This window comes from Oncorhynchus keta, chromosome 35 (assembly GCF_023373465.1).
Source record: "Oncorhynchus keta strain PuntledgeMale-10-30-2019 chromosome 35, Oket_V2, whole genome shotgun sequence".
Taxonomy (NCBI): Eukaryota; Metazoa; Chordata; class Actinopteri; order Salmoniformes; family Salmonidae; genus Oncorhynchus; species Oncorhynchus keta.
Genome location: NC_068455.1, coordinates 15,363,210 through 15,386,409, shown reverse-complemented (window position 1 = coordinate 15,386,409; position 23,200 = coordinate 15,363,210). Strand labels below are relative to the sequence as shown.

General features: G+C 41.2%; 2 protein-coding genes across 3 annotated transcripts in view; one reads left to right on the top strand and one right to left on the bottom strand.

Moving 5' to 3' along the window:
- The window catches only part of fut8a (fucosyltransferase 8a (alpha (1,6) fucosyltransferase)), a 170,938-nt gene extending 159,416 nt beyond the window's left edge, over positions 1-11,522 (bottom strand). Inside the window, exon 1 of the mRNA XM_052496633.1 lies at positions 11,359-11,522. The gene's annotated coding sequence lies outside the window, so the exon portion shown is untranslated. The remainder of the gene's footprint in view (positions 1-11,358) is intronic.
- A 3,944-nt stretch (positions 11,523-15,466) lies between these two features.
- On the top strand, positions 15,467-22,633 carry dnal1 (dynein, axonemal, light chain 1). 2 transcript variants are annotated; one of them, XM_035758798.2, is made up of 8 exons: positions 15,467-15,608; positions 16,409-16,447; positions 16,630-16,739; positions 17,021-17,076; positions 17,214-17,269; positions 17,383-17,509; positions 19,104-19,244; positions 19,492-22,633. In XM_035758798.2, the coding sequence occupies exons 1-8, from the start codon at positions 15,606-15,608 to the stop codon at positions 19,536-19,538; spliced, it is 579 nt and encodes a 192-aa protein (XP_035614691.1). In that variant the 5' UTR covers positions 15,467-15,605; the 3' UTR covers positions 19,539-22,633. The 2 variants fall into 2 exon arrangements, with proteins under 2 accessions (XP_035614691.1, XP_035614692.1); XM_035758799.2 differs by lacking the exon at positions 15,467-15,608 and adding an exon at positions 15,861-16,103.
- The last annotated feature ends 567 nt before the right edge of the window (positions 22,634-23,200 follow it).

The window sequence follows — 23,200 nt, the reverse complement described above, 5'->3', positions numbered from 1 at the left end:
TGGGACTCTGAAGGGGGCTGTGTTTGACCAAGCGTGTCTAGGAAAGAGTCTCACACACACACTGTTTTGTGAATAGAAGGCCTGAGTAGTATACAGCAGCCTGACTGCCTGTAAAACCTGCATGTATTTTTTCATGTAGCATAACAAATGAAGAAGTGCTAGTCTGTGCAGGAGTAGGTCATATGAGGACTGTTGTTCTATTCCTGACTTCCCCTGTCGCTCCCTGGTGATGACAGAGCAGAGGAGAGCTGCTTCCCGGAAGCTGCATGAGAGATGCTCCACTTTAGTTGCGTCCCAAATGCAACCCTATTCCCTATGTAGTGCACAACATTTGACCAGAGTCCTATGGAGCCTGGTGGAAAGTAGTGCACTAAATAGGGAAATACGATGCCATTTGGGATGATGCGCTGACTCCACACTGCAGCCAGAGAGAGAGAGAGAGAGAGAGAGAGAGAGAGAGAGAGAGAGAGAGAGAGAGAGAGAGAGAGAGAGAGAGAGAGAGAGAGAGAGAGAGAGAGAGAGAGAGAGAGAGAGAGAGAGAGAAAGAGAAAGATTTGTATTTATAGCTGACCAAAGGTCCCTGTGGTTCGGCTGTGGGCACTGTGACTGTCAGGGCTGATGGGTCAAACACACTGACTGGCTAGCCCAGGGCCTGGACGAACCACTGACTGGCTAGCCCAGGGCCTGGACGAGCCACTGACTGGCTAGCCCAGGGCCTGGACGAACCACTGACTGGCTAGCCCAGGGCCTGGACGAACCACTGACTGGCTAGCCCAGAGCCTGGACGAACCACTGACTGGCTAGCCCAGGGCCTGGATGAACCACTGACTGGCTAGCCCAGGGCCTGGACGAACCACTGACTGGCTAGTCCAGGGCCTGGACGAATCACTGACTGGCTAGCCCAGGGCCTGGACGAACCACTGACTGGCTAGCCCAGGGCCTGGACGAACCACTGACTGGCTAGCCCAGAGCCTGGACGAACCACTGACTGGCTAGCCCAGGGCCTGGATGAACCACTGACTGGCTAGCCCAGGGCCTGGACGAACCACTGACTGGCTAGCCCAGGGCCTGGACGAACCACTGACTGGCTAGCCCAGAGCCTGGACGAACCACTGACTGGCTAGCCCAGGGCCTGGACGAACCACTGACTGGCTAGCCCAGGGCCTGGACGAACCACTGACTGGCTAGCCCAGGGCCTGGACGAACCACTGACTGGCTAGCCCAGAGCCTGGACGAACCACTGACTGGCTAGCCCAGGGCCTGGATGAACCACTGACTGGCTAGCCCAGGGCCTGGACGAACCACTGATTGGCTAGCCCAGGGCCTGGACGAACCACTGACTGGCTAGCCCAGAGCCTGGACGAACCACTGACTGGCTAGCCCAGGGCCTGGACGAACCACTGACTAGCTAGTCCAGGGCCTGGACGAACCACTGACTGGCTAGCCCAGGGCCTGGACGAACCACTGACTGGCTAGCCCAGGGCCTGGACGAACCACTGACTAGCTAGTCCAGGGCCTGGACGAACCACTGACTGGCTAGCCCAGGGCCTGGACGAACCACTGACTGGCTAGCCCAGGGCTTGGATGAACCACTGACTGGCTAGCCCAGGGCCTGGACGAACCACTAACTGGCTAGCCTAGGGCTTGGACGAACCACTGACTGGCTAGCCCAGGGCCTGGACAAACACTGCAGGGAACACACAAGCACAGGCAGGCACGTGCAAATGTACACACACGATGCTTGCATAAACACACACATCCTGAAATGTATTTTAAATTTGAGGCGAGAGGAACAGGTCTTTTATGTGGAGGATGAGGGTTGTAGTAGGTATCTCAGATAGGGTGGAATGAGGCCTAAGAGGGTTTTTATAAATAAGCATCAACCAGTGGGTCTTGCGACGGGTAAACAGAGATGACCAGTTTACAGAGGAGTATAGAGTGCAGTGATGTATCCTATAAGGAACATTGGTGGCAAATCTGATGGCTGAATGGTAAAGAACATCTAACTGCTTGAGAGCACCCTTGCCTGCCGATCTATAAATTACATTTCCGTAATCTAGCATGGGTAGGATGGTCATCTGAATCAGGGTTCGTTTGGCTGCTGGTGTCACGACTTCCGCCGAGGTTGGCTCTCCTGCCCGTTCAGGCGGTGCTCGGCGGTCGCCGTCACCGTCCTACTAGCCACTACCGATCCCTTTTCGGTATCTGTTGGTTTTGTCTGATTGTTTACACCTGTGTGTTGTTTAGTTAATTAGTGTCTGTATATAATGTAGGTTGTCCCGCCCTTGTTTTGTGCGGGATTGTTTATTTTGTCATTCATTTCGTCTGTCGGTGTTATTGTGTCTCTTATTCTCCGGTTAGTCTGTTATCCTGTGTTGGATAATTTCACCCTGTGTGTATTTGGGTTGTCCGTGTTTATTTTGTTCACCGGAGAATAAACTTTATTATCGCTATCTGCTCTCTGCGCCTGATTCCACCCACCTTGATTAGACGTGACAGCTGGGGTGAAAGAGGAATGATTACGATAGAGGAAACCAAGTCTAGATTTAACCTTAGCCTGTAGCTTGGATATGTGTTGAGAGAAGGTCAGTATACCGTCTAGCTATACTCCCAAGTACTTGGATAAGCTGACTACCTCAAGCTCTAAACCCTCAGACGTACTAATCACACAGGTAGGGAAAGGGGCATTCTTCTTACCGAACCACATGATCTTTGTTTTAAGGGCAGAGAAAGCTTGTTGGACACTAAAAGCTTTGTTGTAGAGCATTTAACACAAAACCCAGGGAGGGGCCAGCTGAGTATAATACTGTATCATCTGCATAGAAATGGATGCAAGAGTTTCGTACTGCCTGAGCTATGTTGTTGATGTAAATTGATAAGAACGTGGGGTCTAGGATTGAGCCTTGGGGTACTCCCTTGGTGACAGACAGTTGGAGAGACAGCAGATGTTCTGACTTTATACACGTTATGTTCTGACTTTATACACACACTCTCCCTTCTTTATATTTTTCTCTAGGGTCTCCTGTAAAATCAGACATGATGGCTCTTTCATCTTTGAATTCTCTGCATGAATAACACAGATGCAAAGATTGGGCTTTGTGGGTTTTCACCACATCTTAATGGGTTAGGAGAGAGAGAGACCGAGAAAGGGATACGAGAGAACAGGGGGCGAGAAGAAGTGCTAGGGAGAGAGAGAGATCACGAGAGAGAGAAAAAGAGAGAGAGAGACATTTACCATGCCAATAAAGCCCATTGAATTGAGAGAGAGAGACAGAGAGAGAGAGAGAGAGAGAGAGAGAGAGAGAGAGAGAGAGAGAGAGAGAGAGAGAGAGAGAGAGAGAGAGAGAGAGAGAGAAGAGAGAGAGAACAAAAGAAAGAAAGACAGAAAGGGGGAAAGGGTTAATGAGGATAGAGAAAGTGAGCAAAGAGCGAAAGAAAGAAGGAGCAAGAGAGCCTTTGTTCATCATGTGTAAAGCATTGTGAGCTACCATTAGGCTCTCTGCCAGAGATCCAGTCTGTGATTAGCTCCTCTCTCTCTGTCACTTCTCAGTTGATCATTCATCACACACACACACACACACACACACACACACACACACACACACACACACACACACACACACACACACACACACACACACACACACACACACACACACACACACACACACACACACACACACACACACACACACACACACACACACACACACACACTCACTCACACACACTCACATGCACTAACCTCTCTTCCTCTGCCAAAAGTCATGCAAAATCACCTGTTAGAGAGATTTTCTCTCCTTAAACAGAAAAAAGGAAAAGCGTCACTATCATTAAAACTAATGAGCACTTCTTTATTTCCGCCTACTTGCTGGCATTGCCTTGGAAATTTGAAACCACTGAGAGTTGTCACTGGATATCGACAACACTGGAAAATTGGAGAAGGGGGTAGGGAGGCAGAAAGAGAGAGTGAGAGTGGAGAGTGTAGAGTGTTGAAAGAGAGCGAGAGAGTTAGACGGGGTAAGGGATAGGCATGAGTAATCGAGCACTCCAGTACTCGAACGGACATCAAAAAACGATCTTTAACCAGAGACCACATTTTGTTCAACTACTGTTTGTTCGAAATGTTGTCTTGAAGACAACGTTAATGTGCTTTGCCATTGTGTTCCATTTGTACATGTGCATTTGTGGGACACAACAAAAAATAAATCAAGCCAAACATCACAGTTCTGCTCTCCAAATTCCGTTTCCCCGTCATGTCGCACTCACTCAATTGCGTTCGGACGGGTCGCGCTCCCTGTACACACGCGCACCTACAGAAATAAATGACAAACGTATCTAACTGACGGGATTCACGAGCTACATTCCTTGTCAAATGACAACAGTGGTATATCAAATTCAAAATGGACTGGTTAACTGAAGTAGGGAAATATGTGTTCCGACAATGAGCTGGAGCTTTGGAATAATTTCATTAAGGTTAGGGCGAGGCATACGGTTAGCAGTATGGTTAAGGTTAGGTTTAAAATTATACTTTAAGAAGTGAAATTGTAGATACAGGCAGGGTTTACGACTTTCTGGTTGTGGAAACTGACGTTAGTGTTCAATGTAGAATTGTTAATCCATTTACAAAATTCCAAAGAACATAAATAAACTAAATCGAACGTCTCTATATCGAAAATACGACTGATGTTGGTTTGTAACCCTGAAAAATGTGTCCTTCCTACCTTTTTGAAGATTGTGTTCCACTATATAATATAACCAATTAATCTTAAATGGCACTTGTTTTTGTATTGAATGAATATACAGTATATGAGGCAATTTAGCAATTAGGATTCGTTATCTATAATGGTTATGATAAATTAGGAGTTGTTGCTGACTGTTGGCATGCACCAAAAATGTCACAGTGCTGCCATTGTTCTTAAGATATATTTTTTCTTGTTTTTTTTTTCATTCCAGTACTATTCAACAACAAAAAAAGGGCAAAAAAAGGTCTCGAACAGTCCAAAAATGTAAAATGTCCATCCCTAGGAAAGAAGGGGTATGGAGCGAAAGATAGAAATCAAGAGAGCAAGGAGAGGGAGAGAGAGAGAGGTGGGGCAGAGTGGGCTAGAGAAAGACAGAGAGAAATAGAGAAAAATAAAGAGAGAGAGAAGGATAAAGAAATACAGTGAGAGATAAAAAGAGAGAGAGAGAGAGAGAGAGAGAGACTGAAATAAGAGAGAGAATATTTTTTGTTTGTTAGAGTAGTCCTTATTTCCTCGCAAGTGTTTCTCTGCTGTCTGATCAGTAAACATGGAGCATGCTGGAGCATGCTGGAGCCTGGATGATCAACCATAACTGAATATGTTGCCATAACGTAATAAACGTGAGGCGTTTTTGATTGACAATGTTTCATAGAGCCTTAATTATACAACCCCCCTGTGTAACTGTGTGTAACAGTCAGTGGTGTAGGTGAGGCTGTGAGGGTCTGTGATGTGGACTAGGATCCCCATATGACCTCACTGGTATCAGATCCGCCTCAACTTCCTCCTGCACACTGAGGACACAGTGAGTGGTAGGCTACAGACTGGAGAAAGCCACATGTTGTTGCAGGGACTTGGGCAGATAACACAAGCCTTTCTGGTAATGTTTGACTAACAAACACTGTGACTGTAAGGTTTCCAGAGCTTTACAGATACACAAGGTGTGTTACATTTCAGCGACACTACCCCAGAGAGACTAGAGCTTGCTCCTACAGCAAACATGATATGTTTGAAACTTTTCGGGAATACAAAAGAACAAAGATCTGGAAAATAACACTTTTGGGCTGATGTATTGTTATATCTAAATTCACACATTCACTGCCAAACAAAGCTTGCTGAGTTTTCAAGTAAAATGTAATATGAGTATTCCATTTGCGAAAAAGGCAACAATGGCCTCTTAGACATCTGCCATGTTATCAAAATACATTGTAGCCTCGGCTATAAGATAGACTTGTTAAATAACACAGTGAGCAGTGCCAGAATGCCTATATTTACTCTAGGCCTAGTGCATCTGTATATACTATGGGAAACAAACAGGGACATTGGAATATAAAGGAGACTATTATCAAGGCTCCAGCCTTGCGGCTATACTACAGACACCTTGTACATTAGGGCTGGGAATTGCCAGGGACCTCACGATATGATATCATTACGATACTTTGGTGCCGATACGATATGTATTGTGATTGTATTGTGATTGTCATGATTCTATATATATTGCGATTCGATACTCTGATTGTATTGCAATTCAGTGTTCCAAACATTTCACTTCATACAGATTATACATTTTATACAAAATATACACTTTTATACATAATATACACTTCATACAGACTAAACACTGTATACAGATTATACACTTTATACAGATTATTCACGTTATACAGATTATACACGTTATACAGATTATACACGTTATACAGATTATACACGTTATACAGATTATACACTTTATACAGATTATACACGTTATACAGATTATACACTTTATACAGATTATACACGTTATACAGATTATACACGTTATACAGATTATACACTTTATACATATTATACACTGTATACAGATTATACACTTTATACAGATTATACACTTTATACATTTTATACACTGTATACAGATTATACACTTTATACAGATTATACACGTTATACAGATTATACACGTTATACAGATTATACACTTTATACATATTATACACTGTATACATATTATACACTGTATACAGATTATACACTTTATACAGATTATACACTTTATACAGATTATACACTTTATACAGATTATACACGTTATACAGATTATACACGTTATACAGATTATACACTTTATACATATTATACACTGTATACAGATTATACACTTTATACAGATTATACACTTTATACAGATTATACACTTTATACAGATTATACACTTTATACAGATTATACACTTTATACAGATTATACACTTTATACAGATTATACACTGTATACAGATTATACACTTTATACAGATTATACACTTTATACAGATTATACACTGTATACAGATTATACACTTTATACAGATTATACACTTTATACAGATTATACACTGTATACATATTATACACTGTATACAGATTATACACTTTATACAGATTATACACTTTATACAGATTATACACTGTATACAGATTATACACTTTATACAGATTATACACTTTATACAGATTATACACTGTATACAGATTATACACTTTATACAGATTATACACTTTATACAGATTATACACTGTATACAGATTATACACTTTATACAAATTATACACTTTATACAGGTGAGGCACACAGGTGGTCACATATAAATTATCCCGGAAACCAAGGTTTAATCAACCCAAGCCCAGGATGATGCAAACAGACAGAGTTATGATTAAATACGTGGAGATGGCCCATCATCTATTCTATGCTATTACAGTGCCTTGCGAAAGTACAGTGCCTTGCGAAAGTATTTCAGGCTTCAAACATAAAGATATAACATACTCTGCGTCTCACAAAGACAGGGCGGTTGGAACCAAAAATCTACAATTTGGACTCATCAGACCAAAGGAGAGATTTCCACTGGTTTATTGTCCATTGCTTGTGTTTCTTGGCCCAAGCAAGTCTCTTCTTCATATTGGTGTCCTTTAGTAGTGGTTTCTTTGCAGCAATTCGACCATGAAGGCCTGATTCATGTTGTCTCCTCTGAACAGTTCATGTTGAGGTGTGTCGGTTACTTGAACTCTCGGAAGCACTTATTCGGGCTGCAATCTGAGGTGCAGTTAACTCTAATGAACGTATCCTCTGCAGCAGAGGTAACTCTGGGTCTTCCTTTCCTGTGGTGGTCCAAATGAGAGCCAGTTTCATCATAGTGCTTGATGGTTTTTGCGACTGCACTTGAAGAAACGTTCAAAGTTCTTGACATGTTATGCATTGACTGACCTTCTTGTCTTAAAGTAATGATGGACTGTCATTTCTCTTTGCTTATTTGAGCTGTTCATGGCATAATATGGACTTGGTATTTTACCAAATAGGGCTATCTTCTGTATACCACCTCTACCTTGTCGCAACACAACTGATTGGCTCAAACACATTAAGAATTCCTCTAGCCTAGTAGTTAGAGCATTGGACTAGTAACCGGAAGGTTGCTGACAAGGTACAAATCTGTCGTTTTGTCCCTGAACAGGCAGTTAACCCACTGTTCCTAGGCCATCATTGAAAATAAGAATTTGTTTTTAACTGACTTGCCTAGTTAAATAAAGGTAAAAAAAAAAGAAAGGCAACCCTGTTAATTGAAATGCATTCCAGGTGACGACCTCATGAAGCTGATTGAGAGAATACCAAGAGTGTGCAAAGCTGTCATCAAGGCAAAGGTTGGCTACATTGAAGAATCTCAAATATGTGTTATTTCATAGTTTTGATGTCTTCACTATTATTCTATTATGAGTAGGTGTGTCAAAACCTTTGACTGGTACTGTACATAGAACACATTTACAAATATCTTCACATGGTGATGTTTGTATTAGTTAAAAACACATTTTAAAAAACTGACTTTTTAAAATTCACAGTGTACATCTATCTATCTATCTATCTATCTATCTATCTATCTATCTATCTATCTATCTATCTATCTATCTATCTATCTATCTATCTATCTATCTATCTATCTATCTATCTATCTATCTATCTATCTATTATATAGCCTACCCCTATATACATTTTAGTAATTTGCAGTAACATGCAGTCACTATACAAATACAGGCAAGTGGAAATGGCTTTTCATTTAGAGGGCATGATCAAGTGTAGAGTTTGAAAGGAAATGATCTCAAATCTCAATAACATAAAAGCTTTTCTAGTATGGTCACAATGGGCAGTTGCTACTTCAACAAAGCACAATATTAACTTCCTGCATGCGTTGGGTAGCAGCAGATCACGTACATCAAGTGTGTTGTTACTGTTAGCCATACTTGACAGCCAGTCCAAGGTCTAAGTTGCTGTTGGTCACTCCCTTCACAATCAAGCATTTTCAACAAGGACAACCTGGGTCAGTTTTGAACCATGTAATACATGTGAAATATGATTAGTATAAAATGAGCATGACAAGCAGGGTCTTATTCAGTCTTCTATTGCCTATGAGACAAATTAAACTGGTCATGTGGTAGGCCAGGTGCTTTCAAGTGTAACCATTACTATAGTGTCCAGGATATCCACTATACATACTGGGAATAATTCAAATAAGGTAAAATGACCACACTGTTGTCTCTCAACCATTCACACCCTCTCTCTTTCCTGTGACTTGAATCTGTCAGATGATTGAAAAAAACTCAAATGTGAAGAAAATCTGAATCAGAATGGGGTGTAGCCTCTGTCATCATTGTGGTTTACTTAATTAATATAGTCTGTAACGGGGTAGAGTGAATAGTTACAGGAAATTAAAGATTTATGAATTGGCAATTGTGCATACAAAGGCCTTGTTAATATAATGAAACGTTGTGCAATCACCCCAAACAGAGGACAGAACGAGACATTCACATTACATAGATCATTATTGTGGTACGCTTGGCAAAGCGGGACATTTGATTTAGCAGAATATCATCTCAATTCTCTGAGACAAATTAAGCTGTGAAATGCTATCATTTCTCAATTCTGAAGCACATCAAAGATATGAAATGGTCAGAATTCTAGCATTAAATGCATTACACTAGCCTATAATAAAGGCCTAATACTAGCCTAGAATAAAGGCCTAGTACTAGCCTATAATAAAGGCCTAATACTAGGCTACATTAAAGGCCTAATACTAGGCTACATTAAAGGCCTAATACTAGCCTACATTAAAGGCCTAATACTTGGCTACATTAAAGGCCTAATACTAGCCTACATTAAAGGCCTAATACAAGGCTACATTAAATGCCTGGTACTATCCTATATTAAATGCCTAGTACTAGCCTACAATAAAGGCCTAATACCAGCCTATATTAAAGGCCTAGTACTATCTAGTACTATCTAGTACTATTAAAGGCCTAGTACTAGCCTACAATAAAGGCCTAATACTAGCCTACATTAAAGGCTATATACTACTTTATTATGGGCATACCACTCACACAGTAATGTGTCCGGATTGAAGAGTCATTCGATGGCTACTATCCCACAGATGGACCAGGCAAGTTGGCCCGGGCTCCAGTCCCTAATTGCATGTTTACATCTCAAGATATCCTATTTCAGATCCACCAGCTGTGAGCCAGTTGATCATAACTGACCACAGGGGTTTCATTGAGTTCAAAGGTTAAGTCTGTTAGATGTGCACATGCAAATAGACCTATAGGCTTATCTATCTATTTTACTACAAGTCCGTCCTACTGTGGTATGTGGTAATAACACAGCGGTCAGGGAATGAAACCATGTGAAATGAAATAATCATGTAGTAGAGCATAGCATGATTACTGAGTTGGGTCCAAAACAAAGTGTAAACAATGAACACAGTATGGGAGAAACATTCTCAGCCACCAGCTATGACAACAAAAACACTAAGAACAGATTGTGTTTGTGTGTGTGTTTGTGTGCGTGCGTGTACGTGCGAGCATGTGTGTGTTTGTGTATCAGTTAACGTTCTGATTTATGACCTACTAATAACAAATAGCAACATCAACATTATATGCGTTTTACTCAACTCTAGTCTATGGTGGGTCAACAGCACAAACACAACTGAATGCGTTTCCCCAAAAGAGGTAGGTTAGGCTACTTTTCATCGGTTTCAACCAATGTCTAAAAAATAGCGGGGTGGCTCACGATCTGCTTTGATTCGACCCAGCAAGACGGACAAGGAGGCAGCGGCCGATGCAGGCTGACTTCACAAAATAACGGTCCAATATAGCCACACAAAACATAAGCATTTCGTTTGTTTATAAGAAAGCGTCACAATACACTTGTCATTCTTGGTAAATGTGAGCGTCTTATGTCAATACAGCATTATTCATTTAAAGACGTAAGATGGAGAAACGTCGCAGTTCATTGCCCCTGGATGGTGATTGAATTGTATTTCTCATACCTAATCAAATGTTAATGAACATAACCATTATATGCACAATGTAGCAAAACTGAACGAATTCCTCTCCGAAAACTTCCTGTGCATGAATGACTTTCATAAGGAAGATGCGAATTCTATCCGAACCTTGTCCGACAACTCGTTAGTGTAAATCCGTGTCCGCTATTTTGTTACCTCTCGGCTGCGGTCGCAGCACGCAAATAGCAACAGGCCAGGGATGGAGGGAGAAGGGAGACGGCGCAGACACCAATTCCTATTGTCTGCAACACAATGTATAAGAAATTGGCTTACCTGGCTTTATCTCATTGAGCTTGCATTTCTTCAAGGTTTATATTCTGCCTGAACAGGATGCTTTGAGTTGTAAACTGTCTGAAGACAGAAGGCGGAAACAGGAACTGGGTAGGAGAAGGAGTGCTGCGCGCCTGACGAGTAGTCACTCCGCTATGCTTGGCTTCTAATGAGGAGACTCGAATTGCCACAGAGCCCCATTGCGCATGCTTGCGTCAATTCAATGACCGGTTCGATCTGCTCACACTCCATCCAGTCTTCTGGACTAGGCGACAATGATGCGTCGTCATTTTAAAAATCGGAACCGTTTGAACTTTATTGTGTTCTACCCTTTTTATATGAGGCTATTTGATATTACCAGAATATACTTTGAAATTGAACAGCTCAAATTGAACAGCTCAACAAGCATGTGTCTTAATTATATTTATTTGTGAGGCTCTGAAAAATCTGAAGATAGTGTGCAATCATAAAACTCAATTTCTGTGGAAAGGGTTCTACATGGAACCCAAAACTGTTCTACTTGGAACCAAAAGGGTTCTACCTGCAGCGGATGAACCCTTTTAGGGTCCCCTTTTTGCAAGAAAAAAATCTAAGTGTGGTCAGGTATACAGGAGTAGGACTAGGACTAGGTTATTTCACAAGCTATAAACGTGGATTTTATCCCAGACTTTGAAAGAGTCGGTGGCAGGTGGGTGTACATCATGTCATGGCATCTGTTTAGCATACTGTCCAGGAAACAGACGCTTTATTGGCTAACGAACCTTTCCCTGACATTAAGCTGACACTGTCCAAACAACCATTATGTTATAGTCCCTTTATGATATGCAAATCATTTGGACAGACTCATTTCCCTAATACCTGCCCTAAGATAACATTTCTAACAGCAGCACACTGTGCCTGTATTCATAAAGTACACCAGATTACTAAGAGTATTGGTATAGGATCAGTTTTGCCTTTTAAATCATAATGAATAAGACTACATGAATAGGGAGGATCCAATCTTAGACCAGACACTACTACTCTGAGACACTTTTTTAATATGGGCCCTGAACCGCAGCCATATAGTCATAAACCCTGGTAAATTAGAAACGCTCAATGTTCTATGCTTGCCAATAATGCACTTTTTGTAAAACAACCTCGACTGTTTGGCAAATGTACACCTGGAAGAAGCTAGCCAAATAACCTATAGGCCTGTTACTCTAGTATACACTAGATAGCATAGCCACAGAAAGTGGTCTTGTTTTCATAAACCAACACTGTTGTGCTAGTTCCATCCAGTGGTAATAACGTTGTAATACAGCCATTGTTGAGAGGCCAGGGTTTCAAACTTTTCCTGCAAGTTGTCATAGTGCATAACATGTAAAAAAATAAAAAATAAAAATGTTTTAAGTGAATGGCCAATGTATTGATAAAATGCATTTTCACAGTTTAAATGTTGATGTTCAAAATGAAAGATATAAAAGCTCATCCCGGTTTAGTAAGTAAACAAACCATCAAAATAAATACAACATTGTTACATATGAATCCACTAATATCCTCCTGAACAGAATGGGATACAAATGTGTCATGCCTGCTCCCGCTCTTCCCCCCTGGCGCTCGAGGGCGCCAGGTTCCCCAGCATTACACACTCCTGCAAACATCATTACACACACCGGCCTTCCCCCGTCACAGCGATTATTGGGCTCACCTGGACTCAATCACCTCTGTCATTACCTCCCTTATATCTATCTGTCTGTTCCCCTGCTCTGTTCCCCGCTTCAGCATTGTTTGTCGAACACTGTGCCTGTCTTGTTTCATGCCTGTTCCTTATTAAATGTTGACTCCCAGTACCTGCTTCTCATCTCCGGCATCGGTCCTTACACAAATGTATATTTTTGGGGAGGGGTGTGGTAAGACACCGGAAGGAAGTGAGATAATGTGAAAACATAAGAATGGCACTGTCAAGATCAGATATTCGTCTACTGAGTATTCCCCTAACACCTTAGTTTGAGGTGTACTTACCTACGCTACAAACAAAATAATATTGTTTGTTGAGACGTAGACCCGATGGCAATGGTGAGACTGCGAATACCTTGTCTGTTGGCCTAGAGTAGGATCAGATCAGATCAAATCAAATTGTATTAGTCACATGTGCCGAATACAACATGTGTAGACCTTACAGTGGAATGCTTACCTAGAAGCCCATTACCAACAATGCAGTTTAAAAAATAGGAATAAGAATAAAAAATAAAAGGAACAAGTAGTTAAAGAGAAGCAGTAAAATAACAATAGGAAGACTATATAGAGTACAGAGTCAATGTGCGGGGGCACTGGTTAGTTGTGGTAATATGTACATGTAGGTAGAGTTATTAAGGTGACTATGCATAGATAATATGCAAAATATGCATCGATCTTAGTCCTGTATTGACACTTTGCCTGTTTGAGCTGCAGCTCCTTGAAAGCGGCAGCTCTAGCCTTTAGCTCGGTGTGGATGTTGCCTGTAATCCATGGCTTCTGGTTGGGGTATGTATGTACGGTCACTGTGGGGATGACATCGTCGATGCAATTATTGATGAAGCCAATGACAGATTTGGTGTACTCCTCAATGCCATTGGAAGAATCCCAGAACATATTCCAGTCTGTGCCAGCAAAACAGTCCTGTTGCTTAGCATCTGCTTCTTCTGACCACTTTCTTAATGACCGAGTCACTGGTGCTTCCTGCTTAAATATTAGCTTGTAAGCAGGAATCAGGAGGATAGAATTATGGTTTGATTTTCCAAATGGAGGGCGAGGGAGAGCTTTGTCAGCGTATCTGTGTGTGGAGTAAATGTGGTCTGGAGTTTTTTTCTCTCTGGTTGCATATTTAACATGCTGATAGAAATTTGGTAAATGGATTTAAGTTTCCCTGCATTAAAGTCCTCGGCCACTAGGAGCGCCGCCTCTGGATGAACATTTTCCTGTTTGCTTATTGCACACCAGTATTTCTACTTGCACATCCTCATCTGCACATCTATGACTCCAGTGTTAATCGCTAAATTGTAATTACTTTGCCACTTACCTCCTTACTTCATTTGTACACACAGTATACACATTTTTATATTGTGTTATTGACTGTACGTTTGTTTATCCCATGTGTAACTCTTTGTTGTTGTTTTTGTCGCACTGCTTTGCTTTATCTTGGCCAGGTCGCATTTGTGGCCTACCTGGTTAAATAAAGGTGACATTTAAAAAATTAAAACATTTAAATTGCGGAATACAGTTCATTGAGTGAGGTCTTAGTGCCAGCGTCTGTGGTGGTATGTAGACAGCTCCGAAAAATACAGATGAAAACTCTCTAGGTCGATAGTGTGTTCTACAGCTTATCATGAGATACTCTACCTCAGGCGAGAAAAACCTTGAGACTTCCTTAGATATCATGCACCTGCTGTTGTTTACAAATATAAATAGTCTGCCCCCTTGTCTTATCAGACACCGATGTTCTATCCTGCCGATACAGCATATAACCAGCCAGCTGTATGTTAATAATGTCATCGTTCAGCCACGACTCTGTGAATCAAATCAAAATGTATTTGTCACGTGCGCCGTAGACCTTATAGTGAAATGCTTACTTACAGGCTCTAACCAATAGTGCGCAAAAAAGGTATGTGTGTGTAGGTTAGTAAAGAAATAAAACAACAGTATAAAGACATTTGAAAATAACAGTAGCAAGGCTATATACAGACACCGGTTAGTCAGGCTTTTTGAGATAGTATGTACATGTAGGTATGGTTAAAGTGACTATGCATATATGATGAACATATGATGAGGCATAAGATATTACAGTTTTTAATGTCCCGTTGGTAATCTAACTCGTACGTCTTCAATTTTATTTTCCAATGATTGCATGTTAGCTAGTAGAATGGAAGGCAGTGTTTTTTTCCCGATCCCCTACGAATTCTCAGTTGGCAGCCCGATCTCCGTGGAATAGTGGTGAGGTTTTAGTGGGTGCAGTATTAGTTGGTAGGACAATTTTTTCACAGTGTAAAGATTTAACATAACAGTAGGATGATACACAGCCAATACAGTCGGTGGCGGCATGCACTTATAACATTTGTTTGTTGACCGCCATAATACCAAAGAAGAAGAAGGAGGAAAAATAAGAAGAAGAAGAAAAAGAAGATGAGGAGGAGGGTTTTGGTAGCGGGCGTGGGAAAGATGTTTGCTCGAGCTCCTGCACATGCGTCGTGACTTGTGAAGCGTCAGTCTGTGTCATAGCAACCGGAGAAGACAACATGGTGAGTTGTTTGGCTCATAAAATATTTTGTGAATGTCATTTATCAGTAACTTGCTATCTTGAAAGATTATTTTGCATTCAAAAAAACAAAAAAAACAATGTTGACATTGTAGCTATAGTACTATTAAATGTTTGCTAGCTACTGCCATAAACACGAACGAGGCAGCAACGAGTCTCAGCCCCACCTAAGGCGTTAACTTTAGCTAGCTGAACGACGTTAGTTAATGTTAACCTGGGAAAGGGCTGAAAGGACACACCTGACGCCCAAACCGATATTTCGATTCATAATTTCTAAGGTTTTTACGTTTAAGCGTTAGCTGTGTACATGTAGTCTCTCCCGTAACCTGTCTGCTAGGAAATAGCAATCATTCTCCAGCCGTGATCTTGTGAATGTAACATAACGTTAATATATTGCATCAGTTTGACAGCTTGACAGTATGAAGATCAACTCGTGTGTGTCCAGCTACTGCTAACGTTAGCTGGCTTGCTACCTAACGTGAGCTATTAACGTTAGCTAAAGACACTTAACTAACGTTAGGGTGCTATGTTCTGTTTACGTTAGCTTTGCTAGGATCTGAATGATTGATTTGTGCATGATTCACTTCTATAACTGACAGTTGTTTGTCAGTGGTAGCATTTATTACATTAAAATAAGCTAGGCATAACGCTGTTGTAAACGTATCTAATGCAAAGGCCGGTCATAGCTGCAACAGTATAGCTGCACGATTAGCTGATGGATTTGCATGACTACTGACTGAGATTTTATCAGTTGAACTAGAAGTTTGTATTATTGTTTCACAGGCAAAACCAACAACCATAAAAGAAGCCCTTGTGAAATGGGTAAGTGCATCAGAGCTCTCTCTTAGCCTGGTCCCAGATAAGTTATGTTTGTGCTGTTTTGTTAACTCTCATGGCAATTGCCAATAGGATTTGGCATTACAGCACAAACAGATTTTGGACCAGTCTAGTTCTCTCCTACATAAAAAAGGAGAACAGTTGGCGACCTTGTGTGATTTCAACAGGAGGAGAAGGCAGGAGAGAAGGTGGGGGAGGCGAAAGCAGTCAAGCTGTATGGTCAGATTCCTCCTATTGAGAAGATGGATGCTTCTCTCTCCACCCTCATCAACTGCGAGTGAGTGAAACCTTATTCCTCTTATTTCTGAGACCTAATTTCATAGTACAAGGATGGTAATTCAATATAGGAATATCTGGGGCTCTATTCATTCATAAATCTGATTCTCATCTGTGAAACTTTATCCAGCTTTGGTCTGAAACCTATTTCAATAGATGGGTGGTCACACACACACTCTATAATAATGTTATGCTGCTGTTCTTTTCTTCTATAAATCTGATTCTCCACTTCCGATCACTGTGTTGATTCTCCACTTCCTGTCACTGTGTTCTTCTGAACAGGAAATTGTCCCTGTCTACAAACTGCATTGAGAAAATTGCCAACTTGAATGGCCTCAGTGAGTATGCGTCACACTGATGTGTCTTCATGGAAACAACACTTCAACCTAGGGCCTTTTAATGTAAACGGAGAGAAGGTGTAAAATGTGTAATCATTTAAAAAGCTGAGACGTGGTGCCTTTTCTCTATCTCACAGAAAACCTACGGATATTATCACTAGGGCGAAACAACATCAAAAATCTAAACGGACTGGTGATTATGGCATTTTTGTGATCTACTATATTACTTGTTGCTATGTTGTAATCTTAGCCCAATAATGTTCTTGCATAGGATTAGGAAATTAAATCACCTTGTACTGTCTGCAGGAGGCTGTTGGTGACACGCTAGAGGAACTGTGGATTTCCTACAACCTGATAGAGAAGCTAAAAGGAATTCATGTTATGAAGAAGCTCAAGGTCCTCTACATGTCTAACAACCTAGTCAAGGAGTGGGGTAGGCAATGGTTTCATATCCATGGGCCAAGAGTGTGCCATGTTGCCCTATGCACATAGTCATGGAACACTGGTCACTTGAATAATGTTTACATACAGTTGAAGTCGGAAGTTTACATACACTTAGGTTGGAGTCATTAAAACTAATTTTTAAACCACTCCACAAATTTCTTGGTAACAAACTATAGTTTTGGCAAGTCAGTTAGAACATCTACTTTGTGCATGACACAAGTCATTTTTCCAACAATTGTTTACTATCAGATTATTTCACTTATAATTCACTGTATCACAATTCCAGTGGGTCAGAAGTTTACATACACTTAGTTGACTGTGCCTTTAAAACTTCTTCGGGCTAGGGGGCAGTATTCGGAAGTTTGGATGAATGAGGTGCCCTAAGTTAACTGCCTGTTACGCAGGCCCAGAAGCTAGGATGTGCATGTAATTGGTAGTATTGGATAGAAAACTCTAATGTTTCCAAAACTGTTAAAATAATGTCTGTGAGTATAACAGAACTGATATGGCAGGCAAAAACCCAAGAACAATCCATCCAGATTTTTTTTTTTTCAGCTCACCTCTGATTACAATGGCTGGGAATGGGGAATATAAAAGGAAGTCCTCCCAGATTGCAGTTCCTGGGGCTTCCACTAGATGTCAACAGTCTTTAGAAAGAGTTTCAGGCTTGTTTTTTTTGTAGTTTTTCTAAATGGCTCCTATTTTGTCTGTAGTGTTTGTAGCGCGTTCCGGTGAGTGCGCATACTTCGATATTTATCTCCGGTAATGGTCTCTGGTATTCTCCGTCTTAAATTTGATTGTTTATTTATATAAAAGGGTACCTGAGGATTGATTAGGAATGTTGTTGTTTGACTTGTTCAGAAGAAGTTTATCGGTAACTTACGGGATTCATTTTGTATGCATTTTGAACGAGGGAAACCGGTGGATTACTGAGTCAAGCGCGCCATTTAAACATACTTTTTTTTATATATGAAAAAGGACTTCATCGAACAAAAGGACCATTTGTTATGTAGCTGGGACCCTTGTGATTGCAACCAGATGAAGATCTTCAAATGCGACCAAATACTAACTGAGTGTATGTAAACTTCTGACCCACTGGGAATATGATGAAAGAAATAAAAGCTGAAATAAATCATTCTCTCTACTATTATTCTGACATTTCACATTCTTAAAATAAAGTGGTGATCCTAACTACCTAAGACAGGGACTTTTTACTCTGATTAAATGTCAGGAATTGTGAAAAACTGAGTTTAAATGTATTTGGCTAAGGTGAATGTAAACTTCTGACTTCAACTGTACTATTTATATATCTCCTGCTGTACTAAATGTGATTGTTTTACATTTTTTATTATTGTGTGTGTGTGTTATTTACTGAATTGATCAATACGAACTAGGAAGATAAGCATTTCGCTGCATACACAGTCACTTCTGTGTCTCTGTGTTGTGGACGGTGGAAAAAATGTCCCACCTTAGAGTGGTAATTACAATGGTAATATCCTCATCATCATGCCTGCCTCATGAATAAAGTCAATTCTGATAACATGTTTGATGGTCGCCATTACAACTGTGGTTTTCCATTACAGCTGAGTTCGTGAAGCTAGCTGACCTTCCATCCTTAGTGGACATGGTGTTTGTTGGAAACCCCCTGGAGGAGAAGTACTCCGCTGAGGGGAACTGGCTAGAAGAGGCCACCAAGAGGCTGCCCAAGCTGAAGAAACTAGATGGTAAGACTGTCCACCTTCTATTTGTTTTCTCTAATAGGATGCTATATTCCTAGGACTGTATTGATGTCATCCTAAGCTACTTACTTACTATCGGGCTGATCCAAAGTACACTATTTTGAGCCTATCTTTAAATAGTGTGGCTCCGTATAGAACAGCCTGCTGTCATTTCACATTGCTTATTTCAGTAGTTTTTGCTATTGATGTGTCAACAATCCTTACAGCTTTGGTCTCCATCTCTCCTCTTTAGGGAACCCAGTGATCAAGGCGGATGATGATGACGAGGGAGACAGTTAACACATTCTATTTAATCTCTTACAGTTTACAGATTGTTGTTTTTAAAATATTTTTATTGAAATGGTTTCTATACCAGCATCATTGAGAATCAATCCACCAGGCAATATCCTATTATCCTATTTGATCTCTTTTTAGATGTTGAATAAGCTCATTCCACTGGTTGGGAGATGACCTCTCATAGAAGCACATTAATGAAACTTTTACAGCTCCATGGATTTCATGAAATAAAAAGTAATACGAAAGAGGTAATACAGTTAATGTTTGATGTATGTACAGTGGGGGCAAAAAAGCATTGTCAACCATCAATTGTGCAAGTTCTTCCACTTAAAAATATGACAGAGGCCTGTAATTTTAATCATAGGTACACTTCAACTATGACAGACAAAATGAGAAAAAAAAATCCAGAAAATCACATTGCAGGATTTTAAAATTAATTTATTTGCAAATTATGGTGGAAAATACGTATTTGGTCAATAACAAAAGTTTATCTCAATACTTTGTTATATACCCTTAATTGGCAATGACAGAGGTCAAATGTTTTCTGTAAGTCTTCACAAGGTTTTCACACACTGTTGCTGGTATTTTGGCCCATTCCTCCATGCAGATCTCCTCTAGAGCAGTGATGTTTTGGGGCTGTTGCTGGGCAACACAGACTTTCAACTCCCTCCAAAGATTTTCTATGGGGTTGAGATCTAGAGACTGAGATCTAGAGACTTGGGATCATTGTCATGCTGAAAGACCCAGCCACGTTTCATCTTCAATGCCCTTGCTTTTCACTCAAAATCTCACGATACATGGCCCCATTCATTCTTTCCTTTACACGGATCAGTTGTCCTGGTCCCTTTGCAGAAAAACAGCCCCAAAGCATGATGTTTCCACCCCCATGATCCACAGTAGGTATGGTGTTCTTTGGATGCAACTCAGCATTCTTTGTCCTCCAAACACGACGAGTTGAGTTTTTACCAAAAAGTTATATTTTGGTTTCTTCTGACCATATGACTTTCTTCCAATCTTCTTCTGGATCATCCAAATGCTCTCTAGCAAACTTCAGATGGGCCTGGACATGTACTGGCTTAAGCAGGGGGACACGTCTGGCACTGCAGGATTTGAGTCCCTGGCTGTGTAGTGTGTTACTGATGGTAGGCTTTGTTACTTTGGTCCCAGCTCTCTGCAGGTCATTCACTAGGTCCCCCCGTGTGGTTCTGGGATTTTTGCTCACCGTTCTTGTGATCATTTTGACCCCACGGGGTGAGATCTTGCGTGGAGCCCCAGATTGAGGGAGATTATCAATGGTCTTGTATGTCTTCCATTTCCTAATAATTGCTCCCACAGTTGATTTCTTCAAACCAAGCTGTTTACCTATTGCAGATTCAGTCTTCCCAGCCTGGTGCAGGTCTACAATTTTGTTTCTAGTGTCCATTGACAGCTCTTTTGTCTTGGCCATAGTGGAGTTTGGAGTGTGACTGTTGAGGTTGTGGACAGGTGTCTTTTATACTGATAACAAGTTCAAACAGGTGCCATTAATACAGGTAACAAGTGGAGGACAGAGGAGCCTCTTAAAGAAGTTGTTACAGGTCTGTGAGAGCCAGAAATCTTGCTTGTTTGTAGGTGACCAAATGTGTATTTTCCACCATAATTTGCAAATAAATTCATTAAAAATCCTACAATGTGATTTTCTGTTTTTTTTCTTCTAATTTTATCTGTCATAGTTGAAGTGTACCTATGATGAAAATTACAGGCCTCTCATCTTTTTAAGTGGGAGAACATGCACAATTGGTGGCTGACTAAATACTTTTTTGCCCCACTGTATGTCACTGTTGCACTTATGAAACAGCCTCCTCTGAGGTAACTACACAAACATTCTAAAAGGTACATGCCCATTGGTCTTGTCTATAAGCTGGCTCTCTAGCCTGGGGACAAGGTTACATTCCCATTCGTGAGCAAGACATTTTGTATTTATTTTTAAGCAACCAACCAAGGCGGGCTATGATGCCCTGCTCCAAAAAGCACATTTACATTTTTGTATGGGTGCTGATGGTCTTATTGTCTCACGATTCCTGACTCGCACTCGGCTTGCATGCATCAAGGACCTCACACTCGGCTTGAATGCATAAAGGACCTCACTCGGCTTGCATGCATCAAGGACCTCACACTCGGCTTGAATGCATAAAGGACCTCTCACTCGGCTTGCATGCATCAAGGACCTCTCACTCGGCTTGCATGCATCAAGGACCTCTCACTCGGCTTGCATGCATCAAGGACCTCTCACTCGGCTTGCATGCATCAAGGACCTCTCACTCGGCTTGCATGCATAAAGGACCTCTCACTCGGCTTGCATGCATAAAGGACCTCTCACTCGGCTTGCATGCATCAAGGACCTCCCACTCGGCTTGCATGCATCAAGGACCTCTCACTCGGCTTACATGCATAAAGGACCTCTCACTCGGCTTGCATGCATAAAGGACCTCTCACTCGGCTTGCATGCATAAAGGACCTCGCACTCGGCTTGCATGCATCAAGGACCTCTCACTCGGCTTGCATGCATAAAGGACCTCTCACTCGGCTTGCATGCATAAAGGACCTCTCACTCGGCTTGCATGCATAAAGGACCTCGCACTCGGCTTGCATGCATAAAGGACCTCGCACTCGGCTTGCATGCATAAAGGACCTCTCACTCGGCTTGCATGCATAAAGGACCTCGCACTCGGCTTGCATGCATAAAGGACCTCTCACTCGGCTTGCATGCATAAAGGACCTCGCACTCGGCTTGCATGCATAAAGGACCTCGCACTCGGCCTGCATGCATAAAGGACCTCGCACTCTGCTTGCATGCATAAAGGACCTCGCACTCTGCTTGCATGCATAAAGGACGTTAGTTTCGAGCCTGTATGAAGCCTTGAAGGAGGAATATGAGGTTGCACACAAAATGGGGTGAATTTGAAGTGTTTTCTGTGCATGGATGAATACTGTATTTTAAAAAGATGGAAGAACTGAATATATATATATTTAGCTCTAGTCTTAGCTAATAGCACTTTTTTCTTCTTAAGTTTGTATATTATTAGGCATGTTTTGTATAAAATAAATATATACCGAGATGTTTATGATTTTTTTTAAATGGCATTTTAAATGTTGAAATTTGGTATGTTGCATTAACTATTGAGGTCATGTTTTGTGGTGTTCTATGGGGTTATTTCGGTGTTCTATGGGGTTCTTTCATGAGGGCATTATACATATGTACATACACTATTAATTGACAAGACAATGGTGTAATCTATTCAGGTATAAACAATAAGTAAGTCTACTCTTGTTATTGCAGTGTTCATATCACATCTATGAAATCTAGCTCAGCCAGAGTGTCTCTTTTGGGACACTTGCCTTCCCCTTGCCTGGATAAAGGAGGAGCGTTGGAATTGTGACATAAAAAAAAAAACAGAATCGACAGAAGAAAGTTCGTCGTTCTAAACATATTTAAGGTGTTTTTTACTCACTTTTTTTGTCTCCCACAAAGTTAGTACTCTCTCCTTCAGCATCCATCCCAATTACATGACCATGGCCAATTATGCAAATGATGATGTCATTTCGCAACTTTTAGGACAGCCAATAGATACTTTCCATACTGAGGAGTTGGCAACACTGGAATGTTTTCCCACTCCTCAATGCCT

What these genes read in the sequence shown, in the direction of transcription:
- dnal1 (XM_035758798.2), top strand. An exon ending in AAGAAGCCCTTGTGAAATGG is followed by an intron (nt 16,448 to 16,629) that starts GTAAGTGCATCA and finishes TGATTTCAACAG; the next exon opens with GAGGAGAAGGCAGGAGAGAA. An exon ending in CAACCTAGTCAAGGAGTGGG is followed by an intron (nt 17,510 to 19,103) that starts GTAGGCAATGGT and finishes TTTCCATTACAG; the next exon opens with CTGAGTTCGTGAAGCTAGCT.